Source organism: Oncorhynchus masou, chromosome 29 (assembly GCF_036934945.1).
Source record: "Oncorhynchus masou masou isolate Uvic2021 chromosome 29, UVic_Omas_1.1, whole genome shotgun sequence".
NCBI lineage: Eukaryota > Metazoa > Chordata > Actinopteri > Salmoniformes > Salmonidae > Oncorhynchus > Oncorhynchus masou.
Window position 1 is genome coordinate 87402923 of NC_088240.1, and position 24187 is coordinate 87427109.

The following is a 24187-nucleotide window of genomic DNA, read 5'->3' on the forward strand; positions in this document are numbered from 1 at the left end:
CACTTCTGTAGTGAAAGATAGCGGGCAGAGTGGGGCTGGGCGAGGGCCTCATCCAGCAGGAGACCAGCAGCAGGAATGCTACTATAAAGGAGATGTGGAACTGATGAGAGGTGGTCTGTATGTCTGGGCTCACATCTCATCAGATCAAAGCAGCAGTCTGTTTCTGTTTTCTCTCTATGTGGGCTGGATTGAATGCAGTTCAACACACACACACACACACACACACACACGATTGCTTCTGTTTCTCTGTAGTTTTATGGCACTGCAGATTTTATTTTTATTTTTATCAGAGCGTATGGCAGAAGCCTTCAGTAAAAAGTGACTTTCAGTGTCATATAATTATATCTAATTGAACGGATAAAATGATTAAGTTTGAGTTTAAACCAGAACCATAAACTGGTTCCATAAAAGCAGAACACAAGTTTCTTTTAAACATGAACCTGCTGTTTAATCTGTGAAGTGTAGCATGGCAGAGAGGACAAGCTCCAGTCAGTCTTGTTGTTATATTGGGACTGAGACTGTCCCAAATGGCACCCTGTTCCCTATATAGGGCACTATTTTAGAGCACTATGTAGGGGATCGTGTGTAATTTGGGACGCAGCGTCCGACACAAGGGGGAGGATCAGGGAACATCTGGGAATTTGTTTGAAATATTGGAGTCGTGGATTTGATTGGAGTGTTGTCTGATGGCGATGTCATACCACAGCACCTAACTGCAGCAGTGGTGCAAGTTCTCCCAAACCACAAACACGCTAATTCACCAAGGTGGAAAAAGCAGAGCAGTGTGGAACATAAATCGTGTAAATGTTCCCGGGCGTGTTGACAGACAGGAGGCTGGGGTGCCAAGCTGAGCTCCAGGCAGCACTCACAGGAGGACAGATACCTGGACCATGACTCACTCTCTCTCTGTGGGAAGGGAAGAACACTGCTGCTACCTAACTTGAGGACCAAACTGAAGTGACGAGGAAATCCAGCCACTCTTGGAGGACAGTGGAAGTAGATAAAAATGATTAAGGCCTCATACCAAAACACACAGATTATTTTTATCAAATTATACTTCACTCACTGTCCCCAGAGCTGTGCTGTGTGGTGCAGCTTCACGGTTGGGTCCAATACCTCAGCCTGTAAGGTGCTATCGCCCCCTAGTGACTTGGAGCTGCTATCGCCTCATAACGGATGAACTCAGATAAACATTTTGTCTTTATCTTTCAGCCTGAAATGGTTTCCTGTCCTTGTCTTTTTCTCTTCATCTGCACTGATCTGATAAGTCATGATAGGGTAGAGCAATAGGGTGTTAAAACTATACTGGGTGTGTAGGGCGGCAGGTTTCCTAGCGGTTAGAGCGCTGGGCCACGAACTGAAAGGATGTTTTTCCATGATTTAACCTAGTTTCTCAGAACATTTGAACATGTACATGTACCTAGGCTATGCAAACCAATAGTTGTGTACAACAAATGTCATAATTGCACGGTACCACTCGCCAAGATAAACAAAACGTTTCATCCAACCATTTATTTAGCATCAGCAGCAGAGCAGTGGGGGACAGACAGACTCTTGTTAGGCAGCACCGTGTCTTCTGCCTGTTCTATCTGACTATGGCTCTTTGATGTTGGAATGGTTGCTTTGAGTTGTGCTCTGAGCGCACACACACAAACCGTGATAGAGGAGTGCCGGGACAGGCAAACCCATCCTTTATAATTATCCTGTCGTAGAGCACAGCCCCGCTGCCTGATTCACGATCCACTTGTCCTACCTGTTTGATTGATACAGTGTGATAGTCCTGTCGAGGGGGAGCTCTTACATCGCGCCGCCCCATGCTACAGAAACAGGAGATGGGCTCCTGCCTTGGACTAGGCTATATGCTAACAAACATGGCAAACAAGAACGCCTTCAACTGTTGCAGCAGTGTACTATGCTAGCTACTAGTCCCTAATCTGCAGCGTACTGTGCTAGCTACTCATCCCTAACCTGCAGCTTACTATGCTAGCTACTAGTCCCTAATCTGCAGCATACTGTGCTAGCTACTAGTCCCTAATCTGCAGCGTACTGTGCTAGCTACTCATCCCTAACCTGCAGCTTACTATGCTAGCTACTAGTCCCTAATCTGCAGCGTACTGTGCTAGCTACTCATCCCTAACCTGCAGCTTACTATGCTAGCTACTAGTCCCTAATCTGCAGCGTACTATGCTAGCTACTGGTCCCTAACCTGCAGCTTACTATGCTAGTCCCTAACCTGCAGCTTACTATGCTAGTCCCTAACCTACAGCGTACTATGCTAGCTACTGGTCCCTAACCTGTAGCGTACTATGCTAGCTACTAGTCCCTAACCTGCAGGGTACTGTGCTAGCTACCAGTCCCTAACCTGCAGTGTACTGTGCTAGCTACTAGTCCATAACCTGCAGCTTACTATGCTAGCTACTAGTCCCTAACCTGCAGGGTACTGTGCTAGCTACCAGTCCCTAACCTGCAGCGTACTGTGCTAGCTACTAGTCCCTAACCTGCAGCTTACTATGCTAGCTGCTAGTCCCTAACCTGCAGTTTACTATGCTAGCTGCTAGTCCCTAACCTGCAGTTTACTATGCTAGCTGCTAGTCCCTAACCTGCAGTTTACTATGCTAGCTGCTAGTCCCTAACCTGCAGTTTACTATGCTAGCTACTAGTCCCTAACCTGCAGTTTACTATGCTAGCTACTGGTCCCTAACCTGCAGCTTACTATGCTAGTCCCTAACCTGCAGTTTACTATGCTAGCTGCTAGTCCCTAACCTGCAGTTTACTATGCTAGCTGCTAGTCCCTAACCTGCAGTTTACTATGCTAGCTGCTAGTCCCTAACCTGCAGTTTACTATGCTAGCTACTAGTCCCTAACCTGCAACTTGCTGAAGAACAGTGTGCTGGCATTACGTGGTGTGTTTTATGGGAAGTATTTTAAGCATGTTGGCATAATGTTTTTTGTTAAGAATGTGTTTTGCATGTTTAAAGGGTATAATTAGCTTAGCTCTTGGATCAGCTAAATGGCTTTGGTCTGTTGTGGGAACTCAAGATTCTCACTTTGTGCACGCTATTGTTATACCAACCTATCCCGCCAATAGACCTATTGGATTAAGCCTACGTTTCCAGCATGATTAGACCCATGTATGCACGCGGTATCCACTCCTCTCCCGGTTGTAAATGTGGCTGCTTACAGGGCAGACTAGGCCCTCTGGTCCTGTGAAAGGTGCTTTAGTCCAGTCCTGAGAGTCTCTTCAGCCCCTGACTCTCACCTCTCTCACAACTAATGAGTGTTACTGCAGTAAAGCCTACTTCTATTGGCCTTCCTTCATTCTGTAATGACAGTCACTAACTATGTGCCTGCTTTAATAACTTCCTGTTCTTTACGGCTGGAAGTGGGAACGCCCCCCAGGGACAACTACCCAGGGTACTCTCAACAACACTGGCATCATTATAGCGTAGCACAGGAGCATCTGTAACACACACACACAGCAATGATGCGGTAGTGGGGAAAAACAAGCTGGTCAGACGGATGGAAGGAGCACGCTGACCATATGTAAACAAACTGTGAGAGAATTTCCGTTGGGGAGAGATTTTGTTTTTGCTTACATAAAGTCTCATTGGTTAGATTAAAGTTTTGGTGTTGTCTGTATCATAGTTTGACCGACCAGGCCAGCACTGAGCCTGTAGTCTAGACCTGGAACCCCAGGCAGCACTGAGCCTGTAGCCTGGACCTGGAACCCCAGGCAGCACTGAGCCTGTAGTCTAGACCTGGAACCCCAGGCAGCACTGAGCCTGTAGTCTAGACCTGGAACCTCAGGCAGCACTGAGCCTGTAGCCTAGACCTGGAACCCCAGGCAGCACTGAGCCTGTAGCCTAGACCTGGAACCCCAGGCAGCACTGAGCCTGTAGCCTGGACCTGGAACCCCAGGCAGCACTGAGCCTGTAGTCTAGACCTGGAATCCCAGGCAGCACTGAGCCTGTAGCCTAGACCTGGAACCCCAGGCAGCACTGAGCCTGTAGCCTAGACCTGGAACCCCAGGCAGCACTGAGCCTGTAGCCTAGACCTGGAACCCCAGGCAGCACTGAGCCTGTAGCCTAGACCTGGAACCCCAGGCAGCAGCACTGAGCCTGTAGCCTAGACCTGGAACCCCAGGCAGCACTGAGCCTGTAGCCTAGACCTGGAACCCCAGGCAGCACTGAGCCTGTAGTCTAGACCTGGAACCCCAGGCAGCACTGAGCCTGTAGTCTAGACCTGGAACCCCAGGCAGCACTGAGCCTGTAGCCTAGACCTGGAACCCCAGGCAGCACTGAGCCTGTAGCCTAGACCTGGAACCCCAGGCAGCACTGAGCCTGTAGTCTAGACCTGGAACCCCAGGCAGCACTGAGCCTGTAGCCTAGACCTGGAACCCCAGGCAGCACTGAGCCTGTAGCCTAGACCTGGAACCCCAGGCAGCACTGAGCCTGTAGTCTAGACCTGGAACCCCAGGCAGCACTGAGCCTGTAGCCTAGACCTGGAACCCCAGGCAGCACTGAGCCTGTAGTCTAGACCTGGAACCCCAGGCAGCACTGTGATTCTGATTTGGTTTGACAGTTTTATGACCCTGGGCTGACATTCTGGATGTATTTTCTGTACTTCCTGTCACCAGCCATCAGTTAACACATAACATTCATATAATTCCATCTTGGTTTCCATTTTGATGTATAACATGTTCCCCTATTTTCCCCTTCCTGTTTGAGGTGAGCTGTTGCCACTGTTCCGCAGCGGAGCATGTTGACGAGGCCGGGCCTCATTATAGTCCACACACGATACGTGGCACGCAGGAATATAGGAATGTTGAAACCATCCCCCATTTTCACCTTTAAAACCGTCACCTAACCTAGAGCCTAAGTGGTGTTTACGTTTTCATATTGCAAAGGGTTTTCATGATTGTGGCCCATATCGACACCATATAGGACCATTCCTCTACATTGTGGTAGCTCCATATTGGCTAATAAAAGCGTGAGCTGGCGTACAACCAGAGAAAATGATTTAGTGTAGAGGTGCTGACTAACGGCGAATAAACTTTAAGCTATAAAAAATACATAGTCACACGCTCTCTATATAAACTCTGAGTGGTTTATTGGTTAAAACAGCAACGTTTCGCCATCGCTGTGCCTTCTTTAGGGTGGCTACAATGCCACTGTGTCCTGTGTAGGCAGGATACTGTTTCACAGCTTTGGGTGGTTTCTCTGTCCACCAACCTGCTCCATTATTACTGGAGTTATGTCCCAAATGGTACCCTGTTCCCTATGTAGTGCACAAGGTAGTTTGATGTAGTGCACTCTGTCGTGAATAGGGTGCCATGTTTAGGTCCAACCTGTGTGTGATGTGGTGCATTGTGTCCACCCCCCCCCCCACTCCTCTGTGTTGCAGGTTGGATGGAGCACAGCGAGGGACTATTACACATTCTTGTGGTGTCCTGTTCCTGAGGACCACACTGAGGGCACTGCCATCCACAGAGCCGTGGTGTTTCAAGGTGTGATTTGGGACCACTGACTGCGCCGTGGTTTTATACAACTTTGACACTTTTTCTAACCTCAAGTCAAGAGGCCTTTTGCACCTCAGAGAGCTGTTAAGACTTTTATACCAACACAGTCAAATATGGAACTCTACCCATTAAGGGATTTGTTGTTTTGGTGTTAACAAGATGGTTTTCATTGTGTTCATTGTGTTCTTTATGAATAGGTAGACTGGGACTGGGACCAGAAAAGGGTTTTGCTTAAGGTTGAAACTGAGATCCTGAGCATTTGTTTTATGTTTTAAATCACAATGAACATGATTATGTAGATGGGGGGGGTCATAGTTCAGCTCTACTCTGAGTGGCTTGACTTTGACATTTGAGTCATTTAGCAGACACTCTTATTCAGAGCGACTTACAGGGGCAATTAGAGTTAAGTGCCTTGCTCAAGGATTCAAACCAGCAACCTTTCTGTTACTGGCCCAACAGTCGTAACTGCTAGGCTACTTGCTACCTGATATGACCCTAGATACCTAGGTCCCGTCCAGAATGACCCACTAGCCCTAGACTGATTGTGATGATGGTTGTTGTGTTCCTCCCTCAGGATACTACGTGCCCAACGATGATGGGGAGTTCTACCAGTTCTGCTATGTGACCCACAAGGGGGAGATCCGAGGGGCCAGCACGCCCTTCCTGTTCCGGGCTCAGAGCCCCTCAGAGGACGAGCTGCTGACCGTGGAGGATGAGTGCAACTCGGACATCCTGGTGGTGACCACCAGGACCGGATACCTGGAGGTATGTCAGAGAGAGAGAACAAAGCTCTGCAACGATACACACACACACACACCTCAATGTTTTCTCTTTGTCCCTGCAGCAAAAGATGGAGGAGGCCCACAGAGAGAAGGAGGAGCTGGTTCAGACCATGAGCCTCCTGCAGAATGAGAAGGCGCAGCTGGAGGAGGAGAAGGGGAGACTGCATAAAGAGTGTGAGCAGGAGAAAGAGAAGTTTGCCCAACTGAGACGAGAGACCCAGGTGAGAACAACTCCTGGCAGGTAGAGCAAAACGTAGCAAAACCATTTTAAACGGACAACAATGAGTGTTCTTACTGGTCAAGTTCAGTTTGTTCCTCACTCATTTCCAAACCATTTTTTCTCTGCTGTGTCCACTGAATACACGACCCTGGTGGCAGTTGTCCTGAAACGTCTCCCTCTAGCCTGTCTCTCAGTATCCCCCAGTGTGCCACACACACATCCTTCCACCTCTAACCATTAGAAAGAAAGAAAGAAGTTGACAGTAATAATCTTGAGTGTGATCACTGTTCAACACCAGATATTTAATACTTTGACATGTATCTTTAAAACATTGTGTTAATGATAACTCATAGAACTATTCCGTTCCATAAAGTTGCTGGTTTTGAAAATGGCTTTGAGATGAAAACATAATTACACATTTGGTGGCTGTTAATTTTACGACAACACTTTTTATATGGTTTTTTATGTGCTGCGAAAAAAATGATTCCAAAATTCGGCTCATAAACTTACAGTAGAAACAAATTCCAAATCTGCTGCAATGCCTTTTGGAGCAGTCGTTGTGCAGGCCTGTACTTACGACAAAGCAAACTTCCCCTCCAGCCTCAGAGAACAATAACACGCCAGATTGAAATGGATGATTTGTGGCCAGATGATTTTGCATCTCAGAAGTAGTATTTATTTGTTTCCTCCTCCGCTCACAGCCACTCTGTTAGTATTGGATTTACAGGGTGTCTGTGTGTGTTTGGGAGATTTGAATCCATAAAGGCCTGGCAGTGTCTCAGTGTTTGACACAGACGGGACTGGCTGGGAAATGGCTGGGATTTCCTCCAGCAGCCGCCTGTCTGTCACAGCACTGAGGGTTTGTTCTTGTTGTACTTTAGAGACAGGAAGTGATTCAATTGAAGACGTTGCAGATATATGTCCTGACATGGTTCCCTATTCTAATCTACATGACAGAGAAGCATGTCTGTTCTGTGTCACATATTTCTATCTCAACGTTAGGAATGACAAACCAACAACATTCTTTAGGGAAACTAGTTGATGATAGAAGAGAATCTCACTGTCTCAGGTTCTCACAACTTGTCTCCTGCTCTCTGGTTTGCCGGGTAAAAAGGGACACAAAACATACATTTTTAAGTTTAGTACAAGTTACTAACTCCCTCCCTTTCTCTCTGTCCCCAGGAGGTGCAGGTGTCGTGCCAGGCCCTGCAGGAGGAGAGAGAGGAGGTGAAAAGGAGGCTGGAGGAAGCCACAGCCAGGGTCCTGCAGTTGGAGGATGACCTGATAAGAGTCACCCAGAAGGGCCTGCAGAAAGAGACAGAGCTGGACAGCCTGAAGGACCGAGTGAAGAAGCTGACTCTGGAGAAGGACGGCCTGGAGTCACACCAGAAGGATGAGAAGGATGAGAAGGAGCTCTACAAGGTCTCATTCACTCACTCACTCACTCACTCACTCACTCACTCACGTGTCATGTGACTGGCTGTGAAGGATCATAACAAGGGTTACAAGATTCCAAAACTCCCAGGTTTTCCATAAATCCTCTGCTCGGACGATTCCAGATTTCCTGCAACCGGGATTTATGAAAAGCCTGGGAATTTTGGAAAAATGACTGGAATCATACCAGAGATGTCTTTTAGACTATAGTCACCACTTCTCTCAGTCCAGGTAATCTGACCACTTCTCTCAGTCCAGATAATCTCACCACTTCTCTCAATCCAGATAATCTCACCACTTCTCTCAGTCCAGATAATCTCACCACTTCTCTCAGTCCAGATAATCTCACCACTTCTGTCAGTCCAGATAATCCCATTAGTGTATGTAGCTGCTGTTTCCCTGCTCAGTGGGATCCCACAGTGTTCTGGCTGAACAGGGAATGGTCTGTTCCGGCCCCCTTCCGCCTGGTACTCGCCTGCTGTTTCTGGGGAGTTCAGTAGTGGTGGTTTTGGTGACTGGTGTGTACAGCTCAGGAACTAGGAGTGGAACACACACAGGCACGCTGTCGCCACGGCAGCACCAGTGAAAGCTGCACCTCATTTAGTGTCCCAATTGGCATCCTATTCCCTTTATAGTGCACTACTTTTGACCAGAGCCCTATGACCCCTGGTCAAAAGTAGTGCACTACATAGTGAATAGGGGGCCATTTTGGTGGCGTCACACAGAGTGGGACTGCAGGGTAGTTTAATGAGCCCACCTCAATCTCTGTGTTGTAATTAAGGTTATGCTGCATTTCTTTTCGGAGTCAGAAACGCTGCTGGCTACATGTTGATGAAGGATGCTGATTAATATCGCACAGAGGGGTGTCTGGAACACCAGGCGGAAACACAGCCCTTTTTAATGATTCCTTTTGTATACCAACCCCCTACATTGTCCGTCTTTCTGGGACCATTTGAAATGTTTGGATCCTTTCTGATTGTAATGTGATTAGCTATTTTAAAATATTTGTTTGCGGTTCTAGATCCACCTGAAGAAGCGTGAGCTGGAGAACACTAAGCTGAGTGCAGAGCTGCAGATGCTGAAGGCTGTGGATGTAAACAAGGAGAACACCATCGCTCAGTTCAAAGAGGAGGTGGGACGCCTCCGCTCCTGCCTCACTGAGAAGGAGAAACAACACCAGGAGGTCCTGGCCCAGGCCTCCCCCTTGGTAAGAATCATGATCTTATCATGGCAACCTCCCAGATCCCTACTTTGGACCAGTGCACTATATAGATGGTAGGGAATATGGACCGCACACATACAAGAGACTAGAGGCAACACCAAAGCCGCAGAGCAGCACCCATGGAGCCGTCCTTGCTCAAAGGCACAACGGCAGTGGGTAGACTGGGGGTTCGAACTCACAAAAAATGTTAATTCCGAGTGTATGATTTGTTCATCCATACCTGTGTATATGTGAGAGAGAGAGATGTGTATGTACTGACCTTTATACCTGTGCATGTATTGATCTCTCTGCCTGGTGTCCCTGTGCATGTATTGACCTCTCTGCCTGGTGTCCCTGTGCATGTATTGACCTCTCCCCCCTGGTGTCCCTGTGCATGTATTGACCTCTCACCCCTGGTGTCCCTGTGCATGTATTGACCTCTCCCCCCTGGTGTCCCTGTGCATGTATTGACCTCTCTCCCCTGGTGTCCCTGTGCATGTATTGACCTCTCTCCCCTGGTGTCCCTGTGCATGTATTGACCTCTCTCCCCTGGTGTCCCTGTGCATGTATTGACCTCTCTGCCTGGTGTCCCTGTGCATGTATTGACCTCTCTGCCTGGTGTCCCTGTGCATGTATTGACCTCTCTGCCTGGTGTCCCTGTGCATGTATTGACCTCTCTGCCTGGTGTCCCTGTGCATGTATTGACCTCTCTGCCTGGTGTCCCTGTGCATGTATTGACCTCTCTGCCTGGTGTCCCTGTGCATGTATTGACCTCTCTGCCTGGTGTCCCTGTGCATGTATTGACCTCTCTCCCCTGGTGTCCCTGTGCATGTATTGACCTCTCTGCCTGGTGTCCCTGTGCATGTACTGACCTCTCTCCCCTGGTGTCCCTGTGCATGTATTGACCTCTCTCCCTGGTGTCCCTGTGCATGTATTGACCTCTCTCCCCTGGTGTCCCTGTGCATGTATTGACCTCTCTCCCTGGTGTCCCTGTGTATGTATTGACCTCTCTCCCTGGTGTCCCTGTGTATGTATTGACCTCTCTCTCCCTGGTGTCCCTGTGCATGTACTGACCTCTCTCCCCTGGTGTCCCTGTGCATGTATTGACCTCTCTGCCTGGTGTCCCTGTGCATGTATTGACCTCTCTGCCTGGTGTCCCTGTGCATGTATTGACCTCTCTCCCCTGGTGTCCCTGTGTATGTATTGACCTCTCTCCCCTGGTGTCCCTGTGCATGTATTGACCTCTCTGCCTGGTGTCCCTGTGCATGTATTGACCTCTCTGCCTGATGTCCCTGTGCATGTATTGACCTCTCTCCCCTGGTGTCCCTGTGCATGTATCTACCTCTCTCCCTGGTGTCCCTGTGCAGAGTGAGCTGAAGGCCATGAAGGAACAGCTTCGTCAGAAGGAAGAGCAGCTTCAGGCCAAACAGCAGCAGGCCTCCATGTTGTCTGCTGAGCTGAGGGACGCGTCCAGCGCCCGCGACCGCACCATGGCTGACCTGTACCGCATGAGGCTGGAGACAGACGCCCTGCAGCAGGGGAAGCAGGAGGCCCTGGCCCAGTGTAGCCGTCTGGAGGGCCTGGTGAAACAGATGAAGGATGACGCCCAGCAGGAGGCGGTAAGGAGGATGCTTGATTTCAATGCATTTGGTTGCGTCCCCAAATGGCTCCCTATGTAGCGCTCTTCTTTTGACCAGGAGCCATAGGGCTGTTTGGATTTGGGATGTATACTTAGTTTGCACTCGATTTAGCTTGGAGATTGAACTTTTGGGACGATTCCATTTGTCCCGTTCTACTGGACAAACTAAATCAAGTGCAGCTGATATATTTGACAGACTAGTGTCCTGTCCAGGAGGTGTCCTGGTACATCACTCTGCCTCACTACAGAAACAGGAGATAGACTAGTGTCCTGTCCAGGAAGTGTACAGGTACATCAAGTAACCTCACTACAGAAACAGGAGACAGACTAGTGTCCTGTCCAGGAAGTGTACAGGTACATCACGCTGCCTCACTACAGAAACAGGAGATAGACTAGTGTCCTGTCCAGGAAGTGTCCAGGTACATCAAGTAACCTCACTACAGAAACAGGAGATAGACTAGTGTCCTGTCCAGGAGGTGTCCAGGTACATCACTCTGCCTCACTACAGAAACAGGAGATAGACTAGTGTCCTGTCCAGGAAGTGTACAGGTACATCATTTAATCTCACTCTAAAAACAACTGGTAACTAATCTCCTGTGCTGGATCGGACAAGGTTTACTTGCTCCAATATTGGACAGGTCTGATGTTAACATGAAGTGGCCATCTCTGTTCTCACTGTCCCCCTGTGTGTTGTGTTGTGGGAGCAGCAGGCTAAGTCTGAGGTGTGCAGGGTGGAGGATGAGGCAGGGGCTGACCCAGCCACCGTGGCTGAGCTGCAGAGAGAGGTGGAGGATGAGGCTGACCCAGCCACCGTGGCTGAGCTGCAGAGAGAGGTGGAGGACCTGAAGCTCCGGCTGCACATGGCTGCAGAACACTACAAAGAGAAGTACAAGGAGTGTCAGAGGCTGCAGAGACAGGTGGTCAAGCTCTCTGAACAACCTGGGGTGAGTGACACACACAGGCATGGATACACAGACACACACAGGCATGGATACACAGACACACACAGGCATGGATACACAGACACCCACAGGCATGGATACACAGACACACACAGGCATGGATACACAGACACGCACACAGGCACGGATACACAGACACACACAGACATGGATACACAGACACACACAGGCATGGATACACAGACACACACAGGCATGGATACACAGACATGCACACACAGGCATGGATACACAGACACGCACAGGCATGGATACACAGACACGCACACACAGGCATGGATACACAGACACGCACAGGCATGGATACACAGACACACACAGGCATGGATACACAGACACGCACACACAGACATGGATACACAGGCATGGATACACAGACACGCACACACAGGCATGGATACACAGACATGGATACACAGGCATGGATACACAGACACGCACGCACAGGCATGGATACACAGACACGCACACACAGGCATGGATACACAGACACACACACACAGGCATGGATATACACACACACACACAGGCATGGATACACAGACACACACACACACAGGCATGGATACACAGACACGCACACACAGGCATGGATACACAGACACACGCACACACAGGCATGGATACACAGACACACGCACACACAGGCATGGATACACAGACACACACACAGGCATGGATACACAGACACGCACACAGGCATGGATACACAGACACGCACACAGGCATGGATACACAGACACGCACGCACAGGCATGGATACACAGACACGCACACACAGGCATGGATACACAGACACACACACACAGGCATGGATATACACACACACACACACACAGGCATGGATACACAGACACACACACACACAGGCATGGATACACAGACACGCACACACAGGCATGGATACACAGACACACGCACACACAGGCATGGATACACAGACACGCACACACAGGCATGGATACACAGACACGCACGCACAGGCATGGATACACAGACACGCACACACAGGCATGGATACACAGACACACACACACAGGCATGGATATACACACACACACACAGGCATGGATACACAGACACACACACACACAGGCATGGATACACAGACACGCACACACAGGCATGGATACACAGACACACGCACACACAGGCATGGATACACAGACACACGCACACACAGGCATGGATACACAGACACTCACAGGCATGGATACACAGACACGACAGGCATGGATACACAGACACGCACGCACAGGCATGGATACACAGACACCCACACACAGGCATGGATACACAGACACACACACACAGGCATGGATACACACACACACACAGGCATGGATACACAGACACACACACACACAGGCATGGATACACAGACACGCACACACAGGCATGGATACACAGACACACGCACACACAGGCATGGATACACAGACACGCACACACAGGCATGGATACACAGACACGCACGCACAGGCATGGATACACAGACACGCACACACAGGCATGGATACACAGACACGCACACACAGGCACGGATACATGCACACACACACACACACACCAACATGTGTCTTCATATTGTTTGTGTCTAGGAACTGAGGAAGAACCCAGCAGCTGAGACCATGGCCGTCCCTCTGTCTGTCAGTCCAGACATCTCTGTTCCAGGTACACACACATTCCCCTCACATATTACTACCAGTGACAAACCCTGAATTAAAACATGTTGTAAACCTGTCAGGTCTGGTTTACATGCTAAATGTTTGATTTAAAATCAATTGAACAGAGTTGAATTAGGGGTCAAAATAAGACTTCCATCAGACAAGATGTGCATTTGATCCCAGAGGACAAGACTTTCTTGGTCCTTGATGTTAAACCTATTGATGGGTCAGTAACGGTCTGTCCTGTGTGTCCCCAGGGAGTCCAGGTTCTGCTGACCCCATGCTGGAGGCCATCATCCAGGAGAAACTCAAAGGTTTCAGCAGAGAGGCATCCGACAGGAGCGACAAGTACAGGAAATGCAAACAGATGCTGAGTGTAAGAACTCTTCTTGGCTTCCTGTCTGCTGTGTTCCTCATCATATTGTCACCAGTTCTTGCATAGTCGACCAGAGCAACCAATCAATCTAAAAATATATCAATCATAAAGTGTAGAAAGAGAACACTGTTTCCCCAAAGGTGACAGTTTTTCCTCACTTCCAAGAGGTTCTGCTTTGAATAGGAACAGTCGGTGAGGAGAAGGAGGAGAAGGAGAGTAGCTACATGTTGTGACCAGAGTGTTGTTGTCTCTCTAGGAGAAGGAGAGTAGCTACATGTTGTGACCAGAGTGTTGTTGTCTCTCTAGGAGGAGAAGGAGAGTAGCTACATGTTGTGACCAGAGTGTTGTCTCTCTAGGAGAAGGAGATTAGCTACATGTTGTGACCAGAGTGTTGTCTCTCTAGGAGGAGAAGGAGAGTAGCTACATGTTGTGACCAGAGTGTTGTCTCTCTAGGAGAAGGAGATTAGCTACATGTTGTGACCAGAGTGTTGTCTCTCTAGGAGGAGAAGGAGAGTAGCTACATGTTGTGACCAGAGTGTTGTTGTCTCTCTAGGAGGAGAAGGAGCGTAGCTGCATGTTTGCTGATGAGCTGGCCAAGATGGAGGTGAAGCTGAAGGAGCAGCTGAAGACCAACGGCAGCCTGAAGCTGCAGCTGGCAGCCGAGGAGGACCGCTATAAGGTACATTGTAGAGCAGTACTACAGACAGGTCTGAGATCAGCCGAGGAGGACCGCTATAAGGTACATTGTAGAGCAGTACTACAGACAGGTCTGAGATCAGCCGAGGAGGACCGCTATAAGGTACATTGTAGAGCAGTACTACAGACAGGTCTGAAATCACCAGAGGAGGATCATATATTGCCAGTTGAGCTTGTTTCCTCTGACCAGGCTAGGAGAATCACTACCAGGTCAGTGTAGAGTAGGGTTACAGACAGGTCTGGGACCAGGCTAGGAGAATCACTACCAGGTCAGTATAGAGTAGGGTTACAGACAGGTCTGGGATCAGGCTAGGAGAATCACTACCAGGTCTCTGTAGAGTAGGGTTACAGACAGGTCTGGGACCAGGCTAGGAGAATCACTACCAGGTCAGTGTAGAGTAGGGTTACAGACAGGTTTGGGATCAGGCTAGGAGAATCACTACCAGGTCAGTGTAGAGTAGGGTTACAGACAGGTCTGGGATCAGGCTAGGAGAATCACTACCAGGTCAGTATAGGGTAGGGTTACAGACAGGTCTGGGACCAGGCTAGGAGAATCACTACCAGGTCAGTATAGGGTTACAGACAGGTCTGGGATCAGGCTAGGAGGATCACTACCAGGTCAGTATAGAGTAGGGTTACAGACAGGTCTGGGATCAGGCTAGGAGAATCACTACCAGGTCAGTGTAGAGTAGGGTTACAGACAGGTCTGGGATCAGGCTAGGAGGATCACTACCAGGTCAGTATAGAGTAGGGTTACAGACAGGTCTGGGATCAGGCTAGGAGGATCACTACCAGGTCAGTATAGAGTAGGGTTACAGACAGGTCTGGGATCAGGCTAGGAGAATCACTACCAGGTCAGTGTAGAGTAGGGTTACAGACAGGTCTGGGATCAGGCTAGGAGAATCACTACCAGGTCAGTGTAGAGTAGGGTTACAGACAGGTCTGGGATCAGGCTAGGAGAATCACTACCAGGTCAGTGTAGAGTAGGGTTACAGACAGGTCTGGGATCAGGCTAGGAGAATCACTACCAGGTCTGTGTAGAGTAGGGTTACAGACAGATCTGGGATCAGGCTAGGAGAATCACTACCAGGTCAGTATAGAGTAGGGTTACAGACAGATCTGGGATCAGGCTAGGAGAATCACTACCAGGTCAGTGTAGGGTAGGGTTACAGACAGATCTGGGATCAGGCTAGGAGAATCACTACCAGGTCCGTGTAGGGTAGGGTTACAGACAGATCTGGGATCAGGCTAGGAGAATCACTACCAGGTCCGTGTAGGGTAGGGTTACAGACAGGTCTGGGATCAGGCTAGGAGAATCACTACCAGGTCAGGGTAGGGTTACAGACAGGTCTGGGATCAGGCTAGGAGAATCACTACCAGGTCCGTGTAGAACAGGACTCTCCTACTCCAGTCCCGGAGAGCTAGATAGTTCAAGTGATGAGAAGCCTGGTCCCAGATCAGAATGTTTTATCCAACCTCCTCTCCCTATCATTGTCATGCCATGATATAGCCTGGTCCCAGATCTGGATGTGATAGTGATGTAGCCATCTCCTCTGACTTATCATAGTCATGCCAAAGCACACACATTTCTGGGACCAGGCTAGAATCAGAGCAGATAAATAGATATCAGTCCAGTTGAAGGCCACCAGGGACAGTTGTGTTGATGGGCAGAGCCCGTCCAGAGGAAGGCCACCTCCAGGGACAGTTGTGTTGATGGGCAGAGCCCGTCCAGAGGAAGGCCACCTCCAGGGACAGTTGTGTTGATGGACAGAGCCCGTCCAGAGGAAGGCCAACTCCAGGGACAGTTGTGTTGATGGACAGAGCCCGTCCAGAGGAAGGCCACCTCCAGGGACAGTTGTGTTGATGGGCAGAGGAAGGCCACCTCCAGGGACAGTTGTGTTGATGGACAGAGCCCGTCCAGAGGAAGGCCACCTCCAGGGACAGTTGTGTTGATGGGCAGAGCCCGTCCAGAGGAAGGCCACCTCCAGGGACAGTTGTGTTGATGGACAGAGCCCGTCCAGAGGAAGGCCAACTCCAGGGACAGTTGTGTTGATGGACAGAGCCCGTCCAGAGGAAGGCCACCTCCAGGGACAGTTGTGTTGATGGGCAGAGCCCGTCCAGAGGAAGGCCACCTCCAGGGACAGTTGTGTTGATGGGCAGAGCCCGTCCAGAGGAAGGCCACCTCCAGGGACAGTTGTGTTGATGGGCAGAGCCCGTCCAGAGGAAGGCCACCTCCAGGGACAGTTGTGTTGATGGGCAGAGCCCGTCCAGAGGAAGGCCACCTCCAGGGACAGTTGTGTTGATGGGCAGAGCCCGTCCAGAGGAAGGCCACCTCCAGGGACAGTTGTGTTGATGGGCAGAGGAAGGCCACCTCCAGGGACAGTTGTGTTGATGGGCAGAGCCCGTCCAGAGGAAGGCCACCTCCAGGGACAGTTGTGTTGATGGGCAGAGCCCGTCCAGAGGAAGGCCAACTCCAGGGACAGTTGTGTTGATGGACAGAGCCCGTCCAGAGGAAGGCCACCTCCAGGGACAGTTGTGTTGATAGGCAGAGCCCGTCCAGAGGAAGGCCAACTCCAGGGACAGTTGTGTTGATGGACAGAGCCCGTCCAGAGGAAGGCCAACTCCAGGGACAGTTGTGTTGATGGGCAGAGCCCGTCCAGAGGAAGGCCACCTCCAGGGACAGTTGTGTTGATGGACAGAGCCCGTCCAGAGGAAGGCCACCTCCAGGGACAGTTGTGTTGATGGGCAGAGGAAGGCCAACTCCAGGGACAGTTGTGTTGATGGGCAGAGCCACCTCCAGGGACAGTTGTGTTGATGGGCAGAGGAAGGCCAACTCCAGGGACAGTTGTGTTGATGGACAGAGGAAGGCCACCTCCAGGGACAGTTGTGTTGATGGACAGAGGAAGGCCACCTCCAGGGACAGTTGTGTTGATGGGCAGAGGAAGGCCAACTCCAGGGACAGTTGTGTTGATGGACAGAGGAAGGCCACCTCCAGGGACAGTTGTGTTGATGGGCAGAGGAAGGCCAACTCCAGGGACAGTTGTGTTGATGGGCAGAGCCCGTCCAGAGGAAGGCCACCTCCAGGGACAGTTGTGTTGATGGACAGAGCCCGTCCAGAGGAAGGCCACCTCCAGGGACAGTTGTGTTGATGGGCAGAGCCCGTCCAGAGGAAGGCCAACTCCAGGGACAGTTGTGTTGATGGGCAGAGCCCGTCCAGAGGAAGGCCACCTCCAGGGACAGTTGTGTTGATGGGCAGAGCCCGTCAGAGGAAGGCCACCTCCAGGGACAGTTGTGTTGATGGGCAGAGCCCGTCCAGAGGAAGGCCACCTCCAGGGACAGTTGTGTTGATGGGCAGAGCCCGTCCAGAGGAAGGCCACCTCCAGGGACAGTTGTGTTGATGGGCAGAGCCCGTCCAGAGGAAGGCCACCTCCAGGGACAGTTGTGTTGATGGGCAGAGCCCGTCCAGAGGAAGGCCACCTCCAGGGACAGTTGTGTTGATGGGCAGAGCCGTCCAGAGGAAGGCCACCTCCAGGGACAGTTGTGTTGATGGGCAGAGCCCGTCCAGAGGAAGGCCAACTCCAGGGACAGTTGTGTTGATGGGCAGAGGAAGGCCAACTCCAGGGACAGTTGTGTTGATGGGCAGAGCCCGTCCAGAGGAAGGCCACCTCCAGGGACAGTTGTGTTGATGGGCAGAGGAAGGCCACCTCCAGGGACAGTTGTGTTGATGGGCAGAGCCCGTCCAGAGGAAGGCCACCTCCAGGGACAGTTGTGTTGATGGACAGAGCCCGTCCAGAGGAAGGCCACCTCCAGGGACAGTTGTGTTGATGGGCAGAGCCCGTCCAGAGGAAGGCCAACTCCAGGGACAGTTGTGTTGATGGACAGAGCCCGTCCAGAGGAAGGCCACCTCCAGGGACAGTTGTGTTGATGGGCAGAGCCCGTCCAGAGGAAGGCCACCTCCAGGGACAGTTGTGTTGATGGGCAGAGCCCGTCCAGAGGAAGGCCAACTCCAGGGACAGTTGTGTTGATGGACAGAGCCCGTCCAGAGGAAGGCCAACTCCAGGGACAGTTGTGTTGATGGGCAGAGCCCGTCCAGAGGAAGGCCAACTCCAGGGACAGTTGTGTTGATGGACAGAGCCCGTCCAGAGGAAGGCCAACTCCAGGGACAGTTGTGTTGATGGACAGAGCCCGTCCAGAGGAAGGCCAACTCCAGGGACAGTTGTGTTGATGGACAGAGCCCGTCCAGAGGAAGGCCAACTCCAGGGACAGTTGTGTTGATGGACAGAGCCCGTCCAGAGGAAGGCCAACTCCAGGGACAGTTGTGTTGATGGACAGAGCCCGTCCAGAGGAAGGCCAACTCCAGGGACAGTTGTGTTGATGGGCAGAGCCCGTCCAGAGGAAGGCCACCTCCAGGGACAGTTGTGTTGATGGGCAGAGGAAGGCCAACTCCAGAGACAGTTGTGTTGATGGGCAGAGCCCGTCCAGAGGAAGGCCAACTCCAGGGACAGTTGTGTTGATGGACAGAGCCCGTCCAGAGGAAGGCCACCTCCAGGGACAGTTGTGTTGATGGGCAGAGGAAGGCCAACTCCAGGGACAGTTGTGTTGATGGGCAGAGCCCGTCCAGAGGAAGGCCACCTCCAAGGACAGTTGTGTTGATGGGCAGAGGAAGGCCAACTCCAGGGACAGTTGTGTTGATGGGCAGAGCCCGTCCAGAGGAAGGCCACCTCCAGGGACAGTTGTGTTGATGGGCAGAGCCCGTCCAGAGGAAGGCCACCTCCAGGGACAGTTGTGTTGATGGACAGAGCCCGTCCAGAGGAAGGCCAACTCCAGGGACAGTTGTGTTGATGGGCAGAGGAAGGCCAAGTCCAGGGACAGTTGTGTTGATGGGCAGAGGAAGGCCAACTCCAGGGACAGTTGTGTTGATGGGCAGAGCCCGTCCAGAGGAAGGCCAACTCCAGGGACAGTTGTGTTGATGGACAGAGCCCGTCCAGAGGAAGGCCACCTCCAGGGACAGTTGTGTTGATGGGCAGAGCCCGTCCAGAGGAAGGCCACCTCCAGGGACAGTTGTGTTGATGGGCAGAGCCCGTCCAGAGGAAGGCCACCTCCAGGGACAGTTGTGTTGATGGACAGAGCCCGTCCAGAGGAAGGCCACCTCCAGGGACAGTTGTGTTGATGGACAGAGCCCGTCCAGAGGAAGGCCACCTCCAGGGACAGTTGTGTTGATGGACAGAGCCCGTCCAGAGGAAGGCCAACTCCAGGGACAGTTGTGTTGATGGACAGAGCCCGTCCAGAGGAAGGCCACCTCCAGGGACAGTTGTGTTGATGGGCAGAGGAAGGCCAACTCCAGGGACAGTTGTGTTGATGGACAGAGCCCGTCCAGAGGAAGGCCACCTCCAGGGACAGTTGTGTTGATGGGCAGAGCCCGTCCAGAGGAAGGCTTTATTATTGTTTATGTGAGTTCTGGAGACCGCCAGGTTCGGACTCTGAAGTTGTCCCAAATGGGACCCTATCCTTGTATAGTGCACTAGACCTGTAGGGCTTTGGACAACAGTATTGCACTATATAGAGAATAGTGTGCCGTTTGGGAGGGGACCGGGTTGGACTCTGAGGACTCCTGTTGCCTGACTAATGCAGGAGTTGGCTTTGTTCAGTGTCTCTGTGGAATTCAAACGGCATGTTCTGGTCTGAAGTCCCTCCTGGTGTAAATCTACTGTCTGAACAGGAACTGTTAAGGCCTTTTTATAGCTGCTATCAATTCATTGTTCGTCACTAGAGGTTAAAACTCCATGAAGGGAAAAATGAGTTCTGCTTTCAAGTGTACTTTTTGACAAAGTAGCTAAGATGAGTCTGATGTTTATTTCATATCAAATAATTTTCTCAACACCCATAATCTTTAATTGATGTCTCCTCCATGTCTCCTCCATGTCTCCTGACTGTCTCCTCCATGTCTCCTCCATGTCTCCTGACTGTCTCCTCCATGTCTCCTGACTGTCTCCTCCATGTCTCCTGACTGTCTCCTCCATGTCTCCTGACTGTCTCCTCCATGTCTCCTGACTGTCTCCTCCATGTCTCCTGACTGTCTCCTCCATGTCTCCTGACTGTCTCCTGACTGTGTCCTGACTGTCTCCTGACTGTCTCCTCCATGTCTCCTGACTGTCTCCTCCATGTCTCCTGACTGTCTCCTCCATGTCTCCTGACTGTCTCCTCCATGTCTCCTGACTGTCTCCTCCATGGCTCATGACTGTCTCCTCCATGTCTCCTATCTCCTCCATGTCTCCTGACCGTCTCCTCCATGTCTCCTGACCGTCTCCTCCATGTCTCCTGACTGTCTCCTCCATGTCTCCTGACTGTCTCCTGCCTCCTGACTGTCTCCTCCATGTCTCCTGACTGTCTCCCTCCTACAGAGTCAGGTGGCTGAGAAGGGGCGTGCGCTGAAAGAACTGAAGGACACTCTGTCTGCTCTGATGAAGGACAAGGAGAGACTTGAGGAGGTTAGTATAGTTGGGGAAGTTAGTAAGTATAGCAACACTACACTATAGCTTTAATTTTCCTCCATTCTAGACTTCTCTCTGAACTAAAAACACCCCAAAAGAGCAGCAATTTTCCCCATATCCTAATCTGGCTGGGGTTTAACACATCTCTAATTGGTGAAGTAAAGCAAAGTGACTTCTTATTTTCCATTCAATTACTCTGGACCACAGAGGAGTCCACACTGGGCCCGGGAAACTGCTGAAGGACTCGCTCGCGTACACATTCGTCACTAAGAGCAACAAAACGACCCAATTTGAGGTTGAGACTGTCAATTAAATTGGCGTCTGGTTCAAACTTCCAGTAAAACACAAACCTTCCATTGCCTTTTGTAAATGAGAGGATATTCTTTTTTTAATGAATGACTAATTAAACTGTTTGCGTGAGAGAGAGAGAGAGAGAGAGAGACAGGGGAGAGAGAGAGAGACAGGGGAGAGAGAGAGAGAGACAGGAGAGAGAGAGGGGAGACAGGGGAGAGAGAGAGAGAGAGAGACAGGAGAGAGACAGGGGAGACGGGGAGAGAGAGAGAGAGACAGGGGAGAGAGAGAGAGAGACAGGGGAGAGAGAGAGACAGGGGAGAGAGAGAGACAGGGGAGAGAGAGAGAGAGACAGGGGAGAGAGACAGGGAGACAGACAGGGGAGACAGACAGGGAGAGACAGGGGAGAGAGAGAGACAGGGGAGAGAGAGAGAGAGACAGGGGAGAGAGAGAGAGAGACAGGGGAGAGAGAGAGAGAGAGAGACAGGGGAGAGAGAGACAGGGGAGACAGGGAGAGAGAGAGAGAGAGGGAGACAGGGGGACAGGGGAGAGAGGGGGACAGGGAGACAGGGGAGAGAGAGAGAGGAGACAGGGGAGAGAGAGAGACAGGGGAGAGAGAGAGAGGGGAGAGACAGGGAGAGAGAGAGAGAGACAGGGGAGAGAGAGAGAGAGACAGGGGAGAGAGAGACAGGGGGAGAGAGACAGGGGAGGGAGAGAGGAGAGAGACAGGGGAGAGAGAGAGAGACAGACAGGGGAGATTTCAGAGAGACAGACAGGGGAGAGAGGAGAGAGAGAGAGAGACAGGGGGAGAGAGAGAGGGGGGAGAGAGAGAGAAATACAGGGGGAGAGAGAGAGAGAGACAGGGGGGGGAGAGAGATACGGAGGGGAGGAGGAGAGAGAGAGGGGGGGGGGGAGAGGGAGGAGGGAGAACAACCATAGTTATAGGTGCTGCTGTGAGGTGCTTGTGGCCAGTATTGACTCTCCTGGAGAGGAGGGACATAGAAATGTAGCTGAAGTTAGATCCGTAGCTGGCTAACATGCTGACCACACCGAGCGTTGCAAAATAAATGTACACATACATGTTATTCAATCATTGCACCCACACTGCTCGCACGCACCAAGGAGCGTCTGCATTGCCAAGCACTAAATTAGAAGTCAGTTCTATTTGTGACGCTTAACGCGGTGGATGTCCTGCCTCTCTCATCTCCTCATTGGTTTATAGAAGCATATATCCACTTGCCATCACCTCATTGGTTATACCCACGTGGGTGATTGAAAGATGATCTGAGGTCGTCGGTCAGTTGTGGTAATACTCCTTATTATGAAAGTTAGATGCCAATCGCCATATAAGGTCCAAATAAGAAAAAGGAGGAGGAGGAGAGATGACTAGAAACTATTCGGTTGATTATTTTTTTTGTGTGGATTAAAAGTCAGAGTAGAGGGCCTTGTGAATTTCAGGTAAAATAACAACTCAATTTTTATATCCCAGGACAAATTAGCTAGCAACTGCAAGCTAACTAGCTAAATTGGCATAAATGTTTAATGCTTTTCAACCTGTCCCCAAATTAATATAATTGGTTCAGTTTGTTTTGACATTTCAACCTGGGTGCGTGTCCGGTCCAGGCATGGTGTCTGTGTTTTCTTCTCAGGACCAGCTACACTTTGAGTGATGTTTCAGGCATGGTACTTCCTAGCATCAAAAGATCATATTTACAATATATGAATACATTTCCTCCACAAGATAGCACAGTTCTGTTAGAGAAAATACAATATCAGTTATTTTAAAAGATTCTCTTTCCAATCCTAAATATATAATAATGTAATAGTGTCTGTTGTCTTGTCTGTCCCCACCAGGATCTCCAGACGAGTGCTGGTGCTGGTAGGAAGACGGAGGCTGTAGTGTCAGAGGAGATGAGAATTCAGTCTGTGTTCCTGCAGTATCCCCTGCCCTACCCCCAGGATGCCCCCACTCCACTGCTGGTCCCCCAGAGCCCCACACAGCTGCACTTTGGGAACCCCTACTCCACCTCAGACGCAAGAGGTTGGTCCCCCCCCCCCCCCCTTACTAACCCTACTCCACCTCAGTCACATTTCAGTTTAATATGAGAGGTTGTCCCCCCCCCCTTACTAACCCTACTCCACCTCAGTCACATTTCAGTTTAATATGAGAGGTTGTCCCCCCCCCCTTACTAACCCTACTCCACCTCAGTCACATTTCAGTTTAATATGAGAGGTTGTCCCCCCCCTTACTAACCCTACTCCACCTCAGTCACATTTCAGTTTAATATGAGAGGTTGTCCCCCCCCTTACTAACCCTACTCCACCTCAGTCACATTTCAGTTTAATATGAGAGGTTGTCCCCCCCCCCTTACTAACCCTACTCCACCTCAGTCACATTTCAGTTTAATATGAGAGGTTGTCCCCCCCCCTACCCACCTTACTAACCCTACTCCACCTCAGTCACATTTCAGTTTAATATGAGAGGTTGTCCCCCCCCCCCTTACTAACCCTACTCCACCTCAGTCACATTTCAGTTTAATATGAGAGGTTGTCCCCCCCCTAATCCCTTACTAACCCTACTCCACCTCAGTCACATTTCAGTTTAATATGAGAGGTTGTCCCCCCCCTTACTAACCCTACTCCACCTCAGTCACATTTCAGTTTAATATGAGAGGTTGTCCCCCCCCCCTTACTAACCCTACTCTACCTCAGTCACATTTCAGTTTAATATGAGAGGTTGTCCCCCCCCCTTACTAACCCTACTCCACCTCAGTCACATTTCAGTTTAATATGAGAGGTTGTTCCCCCCCCCCCCCTTACTAACCCTACTCCACCTCAGTCACATTTCAGTTTAATATGAGAGGTTGTCCCCCCCCCCCCTTACTAACCCTACTCCACCTCAGTCACATT

The 24187-nt window shown here is 50.7% G+C and overlaps 1 protein-coding gene across 1 annotated transcript in view; it reads left to right on the forward strand.

Moving 5' to 3' along the window:
• tax1bp1b (Tax1 (human T-cell leukemia virus type I) binding protein 1b) overlaps window positions 1–24187 on the forward strand; it is a 42027-nt gene that overhangs the window by 3930 nt on the left and 13910 nt on the right. Inside the window, 12 exon segments of the mRNA XM_064946755.1 lie at window positions 5404–5506; window positions 6093–6283; window positions 6363–6521; window positions 7703–7942; window positions 8976–9161; window positions 10523–10774; window positions 11502–11738; window positions 13358–13430; window positions 13681–13799; window positions 14353–14478; window positions 20897–20983; window positions 23132–23318. Coding sequence (XP_064802827.1) covers window positions 5404–5506; window positions 6093–6283; window positions 6363–6521; window positions 7703–7942; window positions 8976–9161; window positions 10523–10774; window positions 11502–11738; window positions 13358–13430; window positions 13681–13799; window positions 14353–14478; window positions 20897–20983; window positions 23132–23318 — 1960 coding nt within the window.